The sequence below is a fragment of the Fulvia fulva genome, chromosome 1 (genome assembly GCF_020509005.1).
Source record: "Fulvia fulva chromosome 1, complete sequence".
Lineage (NCBI taxonomy): Eukaryota > Fungi > Ascomycota > Dothideomycetes > Mycosphaerellales > Mycosphaerellaceae > Fulvia > Fulvia fulva.
This window is the reverse complement of record NC_063012.1, coordinates 3,127,662-3,138,869: the sequence shown is the minus strand read 5'-3', so window position 1 is coordinate 3,138,869 and position 11,208 is coordinate 3,127,662. Positions and strand designations below refer to the sequence as shown.

General features: G+C 49.8%; 3 protein-coding genes across 3 annotated transcripts; 2 read left to right on the top strand and 1 right to left on the bottom strand.

Annotated features, from left to right (window-relative positions):
- Positions 1-373: 373 nt before the first annotated feature.
- On the top strand, positions 374-1,510 carry CLAFUR5_00629 (Chanoclavine-I aldehyde reductase fgaOx3; the record flags this gene model as incomplete). The annotated part of the gene is made up of 1 exon (XM_047899777.1): positions 374-1,510. The coding sequence occupies one exon, from the start codon at positions 374-376 to the stop codon at positions 1,508-1,510; it is 1,137 nt and encodes a 378-aa protein (XP_047756332.1).
- A 157-nt stretch (positions 1,511-1,667) lies between these two features.
- On the bottom strand, positions 1,668-4,937 carry CLAFUR5_00628 (Vacuolar morphogenesis protein 6; the record flags this gene model as incomplete). The annotated part of the gene is made up of 1 exon (XM_047899776.1): positions 1,668-4,937. One exon carries the CDS (start codon positions 4,935-4,937, stop codon positions 1,668-1,670), a length of 3,270 nt encoding a protein of 1,089 aa, XP_047756331.1.
- Positions 4,938-4,968: 31 nt separating this feature from the next.
- Positions 4,969-5,927, top strand: CLAFUR5_00627 (U6 snRNA-associated Sm-like protein LSm1; the record flags this gene model as incomplete). The annotated part of the gene is made up of 4 exons (XM_047899775.1): positions 4,969-5,386; positions 5,439-5,507; positions 5,566-5,681; positions 5,742-5,927. 4 exons carry the CDS (start codon positions 4,969-4,971, stop codon positions 5,925-5,927), a joined length of 789 nt encoding a protein of 262 aa, XP_047756322.1.
- Between the last annotated feature and the right edge of the window lie 5,281 nt (positions 5,928-11,208).

Genomic DNA, 11,208 nt, shown 5'->3' with positions numbered 1-11,208 from the left:
CGACATCGCTGGCCCTGGACCGGGCAGCTTGCCGGGATGTCGTAATTGGGCCACTCTTATCGATCCGAGCCTCGACCGAGCACCTTCGACCATTTTCTGATAACCCTCATCGCCACTCCACCGGTCGAAGCAGTGGGTCTTCTCAATGCCGCGTACTAGTCACATCAGACCCGCAAGGATTTCTGCTGCAATGCTGATAAATCGAAACCCGAAGAAAAGAATGGTCGAGCATCACCAATGCGTAGGTAAAATTGTTGCATCGACCCAGATCCTCTCCTTTTTGTTAGCATTTCTACATATTGAAGATTTCCATACTGTTCACAGCTCTAATCACTACAATCAAAACACCATTAGCATCGACAACACCGACAGTATGGGCATCGCACCGCCACTACAGAGCAGCAGGCTCTTCGAGCCCCTCAACATTGGCACCATGAAGCTCGCCCATCGCGTCGTAATGGCACCATTGACCCGCTTCCGCGCCGAAGACGACCATGTCCTCCTCCAAATAGCGGAAGACTACTATGAGCAGCGCGCCAAAGCCGTGCCTGGAACTTTCATCATCTCAGAAGCCACCATGATCTCACCGAGAGCCTCCGGATACGCCAATGTCCCTGGGATCGAGGCCAAAGCACAGATCGAGCAGTGGAGAAAGATTGTCGACAAGGTACACAAAGCGGGCTCATACATCTACTTGCAGCTCTGGGCGCTGGGGCGTGTCGCGGACCCAAGTGTTAGGAAGGCTGAGGGACACCCTGCAGAGGTGGTTTCGAGTAGTGCTGTTCCTTATGAGGAGGGTGCCCCAGTACCAAGGGCGTTGGAAGAAGAGGAGATTCAGCAATTTATTCAGGACTATGCCGACGCGGCGAAGATTGCCGTTCATGAGGCTGGATTCGATGGCGTGGAAATACATGGTGCTAATGGATACCTGATTGATCAGTTCACTCAAGATACTTGCAACAAGAGGACGGATCGATGGGGTGGAAGTATTGAGAACCGGTCGAGGTTTGCGGTGGAGGTGACGAAGGCGGTAATCGAAGCTGTTGGCGCGGAGAGGACGGGATTGCGCCTTTCTCCGTGGTCACAATTTCAAGGAATGAAGATGGCGGACCCGGTTCCACAGTTCGAGCATCTTAATAAGGAGTTGAAAAAGCTCAACCTTGGCTATCTCCATTTGGTCGAGTCGAGGATCAGCGGCAACGCCGATGTCGAGGCCACTGAGAAGGTCGACCCATTCGTTAAGGTGTGGGGCAAGACATCGCCGGTTCTTCTCGCCGGCGGGTTGAAGCCAGACAGCGCAAAGAAGGCGCTTGACGAGGAGTACAAGGATATCGAGATGGCGGCTGTGTTTGGACGTTACTTCATCCCTAACCCCGATTTGGTTTACAGGCTGCAGCATGGCTCGAACCTCAGAGACTACGACAGGAACACCTTCTACACACCCAAGAGCAAGGTTGGTTATGCGGATTATGAGTTCTCAGAGGAGTGGAAGAAACAGCATGAGGCTTAGCTGTGCGAGGCGTCGGTGAATGATCCTGCTGCAAAATAGCGTTATATAAGCCATAGACACGGATCTGAATCTCCGGGGACTCCGAGCTTACAAGCATCTCTCTATCAGGTCACATGAAGACGACTGGGAATCACGGTGGTGTACCGTTCGAAACCACTCATCCCCACCCAGCAGAGCTGCGAAGTGCTCCTAGACCACGCCCGCCACCTTCTCGCATCCTGTTGTTGCCACTTCGCCCGATGCAGCCATAATGTATCACCTCGTTGTCAGGATACACTCTGATCGCGCTTGCGCCGAAACGCTTCAAACATACCTTGCAGTGATCGTCCTCTCCAATGCGCACCCTTCTGTTTTTGCCTAGTGGCTTGTCATGACCACTGTCATCAGGCCCAACGAGAAGGGTACGCTCGGTGTTCGCTCGTCGCACGCCTTCAAGACTCCGCACGATCATCTCCTCGCGAAGGATGGAGGTCGCGTTCCTAATGCGACCGCGAAAGTAGTCCTGAAGCTCCTTCACCGCCAGGTCATCTGGCATTAGGTCGAGAGTGCTACTTGCTGGCAGACGTGGTCCGTGTTTACTAAGCAAGTCTAGGGCCTGCGGCCAGCGTTTCTCCTCTCCAGACGGTGGTCTCAGGTACAGCCCCAGCAGGATTGCGAAGATGTTCTTGTCAGAAGCGTCTTCGGGCGCCGATTTGAAGTGCTTCTTATGTGTAGTAGTACCTTCGAGCAGACACGTTTGCTCATCAGCTTGCTCTTGAGCGTACAGCTTATTGCAATAAGCCTCAGCCATCTCGTAATCCTTGATTTGGAAAACGTAGATGGACAGTGCTTGTTTGTGGTTACCCATAGCACTGACGACGATGGCGCGTGCTTCATAGAACGTCGGCTCATCAGTAGGCAGCTGTTGAAACGTCTTGCGCTTGTTATAGTCTCTACTTCGTGTGAGAAACGCCTCTAGCCGCGCTTTTGCCTGCTTCCGCTCTTCTTCCAGGATGTCAACTTGTTTCAGCTCTGTGAGGTAGGCATCCACAAGCTGCTGATGAAAGTCGGGCGTGTTGTCGTTGAGCTCGTTGATGATGTGTTCCAGATACTGTGCCTCCAATCTGGGATCTATGCCGCTCAGGAATTTCAGTACCTTGTCTCGTGGTAGCCTTTCAGCATTGTCACTGTCAGCCAGGAATACTTCCATACCCACTTCGGGCTTCTCATCCATTGGCCATCGCACGAACTCTAGGACAAGATCAACGAGCTCAGGTGGCAGTTGTTTCAGATATGCAACAGTGCGCTCAGGTCCTAGCATGCCTTCGGGAACTTCAGCAGCAGCCTCGTTCTTGCCAAACTTGGCGAGCATCTCGAGCGACTGGCGATGTAATTTCTTCCCATGTAGAAACTCGATCAAATCGCTGTATCTTTCACTTTCATAAAGCGCTGACTGCACCACTTCGGGGTCACAGAAGTTGTCAACACGAAACAGTGACCCTGCCATGCCCGGTTTAGCGAGCATGTAGCATCGAAAGATCGTCGTGTCAACCAACTTGGCCACCTTGAGAAGCTCGGCCTGCCATTCGATTTCCAGTCCGGCTTTGAGGTCGTCAACGATGGCTTGGGGCAGAAGATTGCAAAACGCTGGTTTGCCAGTCTCGCAGTCGAGCGTGGGCGGATCTTCTTTGAGCGATCCGTCAGGATTTAGGTATATCGGCATTCGTCGACGCGCATCAGCCAGGAAGGAGGTCAGACAATGGGCAGCAACTTTGAGGTCATCACCCTCCAGTGGCTTGTCCTGAGGTTTGCTTGGGCCTGCCTTCGTTCGAACGGTCATATTGTCTGTGTCCTTCCTCGCTGGAGACCTGATTGATGCTGCGTCTGGTTCAGCTTTCCGTGCGCTACCTCGAAGTCTGCCCAGCATGCCCTTCTGCGGAGTCGATGGTGCTTCCTTGCCAGCGTCTTCACTTCTGCCCTCGACAGCTTCATCTGGCTCAGGTCCGACCTCCGAGGGTTGTTCCTCAATGCTCGAGAGGTCACCTGCAATACTCCGTGGATAGAGTGCGACCACACGGTCGGGCGAAGTTTCGGCGTGAGTGAAGAGGTCCAGCGCTGGCCGATACTTCTGTTGGTGGAACAGAACGATGGCTTTCTGTGTCATGATCTCGCGGATGCGCCCAGCTTTGTCGTCGATGAGCGTATCCTCGAGTAGATTCAGAAGACTGATGGCTTCGTCGAAACGCTGCTTCTCGACAAGTTCGGCAATCTGTGTATCATACGGCAGTGCGTTCATACGCCATATCGTACGATCTGATGCTACCAAGAATCCCTTGCCAGCATGAGCTAGACTGATGTTGGGCTGCGGGACATGGAGTACGATTGCGCCCGGGACCTGAATGGTCTGCAGTAACGACAATGTATCAGGACTGCGTATCTGTAGTGTGCCCTTGTCTGGTGGATTGAGTGCCAGCAAGTACGGATAGCTGTATCCTATAGCTTCTGGAGCCTGAGCCCAAGGGATTTGACGCTTCTCCAGCGGCTTACCCTCTGTGTTTACGAACAATGTGTTCACATCCTTGGCTAGCAAGACCTCGTCACCAGTCATCGGGGTAGCCATCGGCTTCGGTACCCAACTGCCCATACCCATGTAGCCCATACCGCTGCTACTCACAGCGCCGAAGCGAACACCCACGAGCTCTCCGTTGTTCAGATCTGCACTGCTCGCAGTCTTCGGCGCCGACTTGGTCACGGGCGTGACTTCCTGCGTGGTGATGTCTAGCACACTGAAGCCCGGGTCCATGCCAACCATCAGACGAGTGCCGTCGGTCCAGTTCAGGCTCTTCAAGCTGGCCTCCATATTGATCTCCACTATGTCTTCTGCCAGCTCCATATCTTGCCACGTCCAGCACATGACCTTTCTCTTGGAGCCGACGGCCAATCTCGAGACCAGACTCGGCACCTTCGTCTCTGCATCCTTGACAACATTGCTGGTCACAGCAAAGCAGGCAGCGCCTTTGGTGCGCTCCAGTCGCTCGACCAGTTGGAAGGTCTGCAGATGGTGCAGGGAGACGTAGGCATCGCTCAGGCTGACCAGCAGGTTCGCCTCCTTGATGATGGCCAGCTGCTGCACGGGCTTCTTGCTGAACTTGTCCTCCTCGTGCAGCACTTCGACCACTTTGCTCTTGGCCGCACTCGGGCTCGGGGGAGCAGCATCGCCATCGCCATCGCCATCGTTGGCGTTGGCGTTGGCGTTTCCGTGGCTATTGCTGCTGCTGCGACCCTCCTGCTCTGGTGATGCGCCCGGTGCATTCACGCGGCAAACTCGCAGCGCGCCCGTGCTCAGTCCCACCAGCAAGCGGTCGCCGTACGCCAGCAGCGATTCCGCCTTGGACTTGTCGCGCTGCCGCAGCTCGTAGACGGCCTGCGCCTTGAATGCGGACAGCATCCCGCCGGCAGTGTAGCGTTATCGGGGGATCATGCCGCTTCACTTGGTGCGGTCGTGCATTGTTTGCTGTTGCCTTGTGTCCGTGTACATAGAGAAGACGTACGTACTGGTAGTGCCTGGTAGTGGTCGATCATCTGTATGGGAGGGTACATGTACATCAAGCTCCCGCGTCACTTCAAGCTTGACTTGCCCCACCGCGTCAACTTCCATCGCGCATCACCACCGCCCTTGGCCTCCTCTTCCTCGTCCACGACACACAACACCACCACTACCACCACACTCCTTTGTCACAACTGCCCATACCGATGACCGCATGGAGCACCTCAGTCTCCATGATGCGGGCCCGCAAGCGCCAGGTGCTCCGCCAATGCAGCAAGGCCCACCGCCAGTCCCTCAACTGCCACCACAGATGTTCACTACCGCCGCACAACTGCTAGACCTGACCGATAGTGAGTAATGGAGGCTGTACATGAAGAGCGAGACCAATTGGCGGAACTACAGAGAAACTGCTTCTGTCTTTGCGTGACGGCAGGAAGCTTATCGGTGTCTTGAGAAGCTGGGATCAGTTTGGTATGCGAACTATACATTTTGGACAGTGGCATACACGGGCTGATGCATGGAATCACAGGCAACCTGGTTCTGCAAGACACTGTAGAACGACTATTCGTCCAGAACTTCTACGCCGACATCGAGCGTGGATTGTTCTTGGTGCGCGGAGAGAACGTTCTACTTCTGGGCGAGATCGTATGTGCACACTTTCAGCATATCATATCGGAGACCTCACGTTCGCTGACCATCAGTCAGGACTTGGACAAAGACGACTATGTACCTCCTCCGTTTGAGCTCGCACCAGTCGAGAAGGTGTTCGCCTTGAAGAAGCAGGAGGACCAGGACAGAAAGAAGAGCGACAAGTCGAAGCAGAAGAAGTTGGCCGAACTCGGATTCGTGTTGAACAGGATGATATGTGAGATGCAGAACTACGTGCTCTAGCTATTAGCGAGAGATTATATCTTCTCGTTGAATAAAGGATGCTGCATGCGGTACGTCCGCATGCAGCCTATCCGGATGCGGTGAGGTATGTAGAGTCCGTTTTCAACACTCCCCCTAACTCAAGGACCTTAGCGCATCTCCCCCTTAAGCATGTTTCTAAAACGTGCTTGTACTAGAGCTGTAGTGCCTTGCGTTAGACGTAAGCTGGGATTTGCTCCTCCTAGTCTTATAATATATTCCAAAAACGTCGTCTTCGAAAGTGGCTTAATAAGCAGATTAGCTGGATTTTCCTTCCCTAATATCTAGCTTAGTTCGATTTCTCCCCTCTCGACGTATTCGCGAATAAAGTAGTGTCGTATATTAATATATTTCGTTCTACTATAGAATTTAGGGTTCTATATTAGCTTAATAGCTAAGGCGTTATCGATTATAAGGGGGATATTACGAGATAGCCCTTTTTACGAACTACCTCGTAATATAGTATCGTCCGCCGTACGCCCGCGCGCTAGTAGCCGCTAGTACCCGCTAGCTCGATTCGCGCGACTTTATCTTCTCGCGCTTCTCGCGCTCTCTTAGATAGCTCGCGTAACTATATATGTCTTTACCCGACCCTATTATAGTACTCTCGCCCGTAATAGTTAGTTACGCCTACCTACGAGTAGAGAGCTAACCTCTACGTACGATACCGAGACCGCCCGAGATAGTATAATAGTACTAGACCGTACGATTAATTCGCGATAATAGAGAACGCCGACGAGACCTCTCGACGCCCTCCCCTACGACCTTTAAGTATACGACCTAGCGCTACTATTTAGCGATAGCAACACCTATATCGTACGCCCTCTATCTTAGCCGAGTTACTAACCGGAGACCCTTAGAACCTAGAACTTTAGAACTAGCTTAACTCGATCCTTAGCGATAGTATATATCCGGACCGCGTAAGTAGGATATAGTATAAGTAAGGAAATAGAATAGATAGGTCTACTCTCTCTTATCTTTATATACCCGATTTACAAATTCCTATAACTAATAATACGCCTTAGTCTTTAATATAATACGGGGGTAGTAGGGTAGAGGGTAAGAAGCTAGTACGACTAGATATCAAAGATACTCGTCTCTCGTCTTACGAGGACGATAGTAAAGGTATCGACTTTATATAGTTTATTAATAGTATAGCGCCTCCTCGTATAGACTAGATCGACTTTAACGATATAGACTTCGAGTACGATCTAATATTTCATTAAGCTATTGTAGTGCCCTTTGGCCTATATAGCTATACTATCTTGTTTTCGTATATATAGAGGGGAAACCGTGTTAGTAAAAACCCCTCCTCCTTCCCGCCTATCTTTTCCTCCTAGTTGTTGTCTTAATTTTCCCTTATTAGGGGTACGCTAGTATTATAGGCCTGCCCTAATGACTACCCTATCTACCACCCCCTAGCTTCCGCCTCTTGTCTATCTACTCCTCCGTCTCGCTAGCGAGGCTAAACTACTAGAGGTATCCCTACTATAGTATCTACCGAGAGATTCGGCGAATGTTACCTTTGTCCCTAATAATTAACTTATAGTCTCTCCTTCCCGCTTAGTGCCTCTAATTTCCCCTGCCTCTCGCCTACTACGGGCATCGTAGTAGCATATATTCTAGGTTTTACGATAGGTAGCTACACTAGTAGGCTAGGCTATAGATGTCTAGTACGCGTCTTCTAAATAGGTAGGCCCTTAACCTAATGTGTTCGGACCTGATTTGGATCGCTATGCTTGCCTCGGCCCTTGTCAGGTCCCTATATAGCTAGTAATTGTGTCTCTAGAAGGCTCGGAGCGCTATCGGGCCTATTGTCTTAGGGGGCTTCCTTTTCTAGTCCTACTCCTATAGGTAGCTCGCTATCTATTCCGCTAGGCTTCGGGTCTTAGCCTTGCTCCCGCCGGCCTAGCGAGTCCTACGCTCCTCCTCTTTTCGTACTAGCCATTCGGTGCTTGTCTATATAGCCGTAAAGGTAGTAAGGTCATCCTCTTTTTAGCTTATCCTATATCCGGCCCCTCTCCGGTAGTAGCTTTCTATCTTATTCTTTGCCTCCTAGATCGTAGTTTATACTAGGTAACCTGTCGTCCTTACCGCGTATTGAATTCTTATTCCCCGGATGTACTGGCCGATTAGTAGTGTTCCTATCTCTATTTCTACCGTGCTTATTAACGTTATCTTATATATACCTAGTACCCTACGTAGGTTGCCTACGCCTCCTGTTCCCTAAATCTATGCCCCGTATAGTATAGCTAGTCTAACGATCGCCTTATACATTACTCTTGCCTTGTCGAATGTTGCTCGCTATATAGATACCGTAAGTCTCTTTATCGAGGCTTCGTTGACTTGTGCTCGACTCTAGGCTTTCTTAACCTATACATTCTAGCTTAGCTTCGGGTCGAGCTAGATCCCTAGTACTCGTAGCTCCGCTAATAGCTTTGTCTCGTAGCCTTGGATTCTTACCGCCGCCTTTATGTTATAGTATGTTCTCGCTTTACTAAAGTGTATAAGTTGGTACTTTTTAGGGGCGAACTGGGCACTATACTTCTTTGCCCACTCCTCGCATTTCTTGTGCCTATCTTCGAGGAGGCGACAGTTCTCTTCTGTCGAGTCTAACTAGGCTAGGATGTTTATGTCGTAGAAGAGGTATATAATACCGTAAAGAGTATATATAGTAAGAGAGACAAGGACAAGGATACCTAGTAAGGCGGTAACGGGCGTCGTAGTAGTTAAGGACAAGGCTAATAGAGCTTTAGATAATAGAGCGCTAGTATAGTACTACGAGCCGCGCCGCCTACTATAAATAACACGCTTATGGTCTCTACGCGTACCTAGAACGCTAGCCCGGCCGTACGTCTTATCCCCTAGCGTTATACTATACTACCTAAGCTTATAGACGAACTCTACGACTAGCTACGCTAGTAAGGCCGCTACTTCCGCTATCGTGAACCTAGATATACCGGCGTCGACCCCGTATATATTCTTTATAACTCCCGCGGTAAGTAGCGTACCGGCGACGTTAACCGTAAGATACCTATAGCTCTTAACGCTATAACCGACGCGCTAGCCCTCTAGATCGAAGTACTACCCGTTTAGGGAAATGCCTAGCTCCTTAGTACCGTCGCGCTAAAGGAGTAATATACGAATCTACGAATTATAAACACAAAGAATAAAACTACGAGATATATATCTAAGAGAAAGAGTACCTATATATAGTAATAGCTAAGAGAGACACCTATACGTATATATATATAACTAACGTATAGAAAGTATATAGATAGATAGATTTGTCATTCCCCTGTTCTAGGACCCTATCCGGCCTATATAGGTATATATCTATTGTTATGTATAAAGGGAAACCCGAATAGGTGAAAACCCTTCCCGCCCCCGACTACTCCTTGTCTAGATTAGCTTTCCCTCTGAACGTACGTAGTCCATGTCACTACCCCGTTAGCCCCCGCTCCTAGCCGGTCTCGTCGCGCTACGTCGTGTCCTCTCTTCCTATACTGCTCCTACTAGGCGGTACTGTTCTAGCCAGCCCTTCTCTAGTATCCAGTTCGTAATGCGCCGTAGGTCTTCAGCGTTGTTAAGAAGTGCCCTAATCGTCCGGTTCCTCGCCTTTGCCATCCACTCCCCCCTTCCTAGCGACTACCTCGGACAGACGAGGAGTGCGTACCGTACGTTCTAGGAGCGATAGCCGTAGGGGCAGCTAGTATTCGTGTATCCTGGAACCTTCCTCTATAATAGGTACCCCTAGAGGCCGATGTGTTCGCTTCGTAGTTAGGTTGCTATGCTACTCTGTGCCCTCGTAAGGCGGTAGTAGATAAGCTTCGGGGGGTGCTTGACCGCGGATTTTGTAGCTGACCATTCCTTAGGTTGTCCCGTATAGAAAGTATATAGTATATACTAGTACTATAACTAGTATATTAGGTAGAAAAGTAAACGTACTTACCCTCTCTAATACTAGCGCCTCCTTATAAGGGCGCGCGTACTATAGGGTCCGAGAGAGATAGTTATTGTTCTACGAAGCTACGAAAGAGGAGCGCGAGGCGCGGCGAAGTTATAAAGTAAAGCCAAGCCGCGCTAACCCGATACGGAAGGTCCGTAGTTTAGCCGGGCCGACGTAGCTATAGTAAGGGGTTACGGGCTACCCGTAATAGTACCCCCCCTCCTAAAATACGCCTTAGTCCTCTAAGCGTTATACACCTTATAAGGCCACTTACCTATCGAGCTCTATAATCGCGCGAACGCCTAATTATCCTCTAGTACCCTATCGTTATCCGATAATATCGTATTCGCTCTATTAAGACTATCCTCGACCGGCTTCCTTCGAGAAACATATTGCCTAGTTAGCTAGCTTGCCCTAGACCTAAGTCTGTCTTCGGCTAGTACTCGCGTATAATCCTTATAACTACGGTTAGGTATTATTATAGGCCCTACGGGTCCTACTCGAGTATCGGTATAACTACCGTTACGGTCGTAGAGCTAAGGGCGGCGAGTTTTACTTATACCGGTGACCCTAGTTACGAGAGTAGGCTTTCCCGTAACCTGACTTATATAGCGGTACGTAGTAAATATATACGGATTAGATTCTATTAAAGGTAAGGCTCGAGTCGACTTATTCGTAACGGTGTCTCTATTAATCCTAATCGTATTAAGTCCGAGTACCTTAGCGTCTAGCGGTAACTAGTTAGATAGAGCTACGAAACCTATAGGCGTAGACAACTCCGGCCGGTTGTAGTAAAAGTCTATAATAGCGGCGGCTACCCTAGTAAATAGGTCCTTAGTAGATTACTAAGTTTTACTATCCTCTATATCCTAATATCCGACCTATTATACCTTATACTATATATCGACCTTACGCTTATACCCCTTCTTTACCTTCCTAGTACGCTTCCTCGTATATATATCTAAGATCTTGTCTACCTCGTACTCGATCGCCGCGGGTACCGCTATAATGTCGGCCTCGGTATTAGCTTCCGTCGTATTAGGAACTATAACTACGGGTAGCGGCGGTATAAGGTACTATCCCTCTAGCGGCGGTAGGTTAGCATCGTCGGCGCGCTATAGTAGCGACGTATAGAAATAGTTGTCGAGTCTAGCTAACGTATCGGAGAGCTTTAGCTTATAGGAGAGCTTCGAGGGTATGACTTTTATAATCTAGTATAGTCTAGTATATCGTCGATCTAGTTTCTTAGAAGGGCGTATCGTACGGATATTCTTCGTACTAAGGAATACCTAATTGCCTACCTTATAGTTAGGC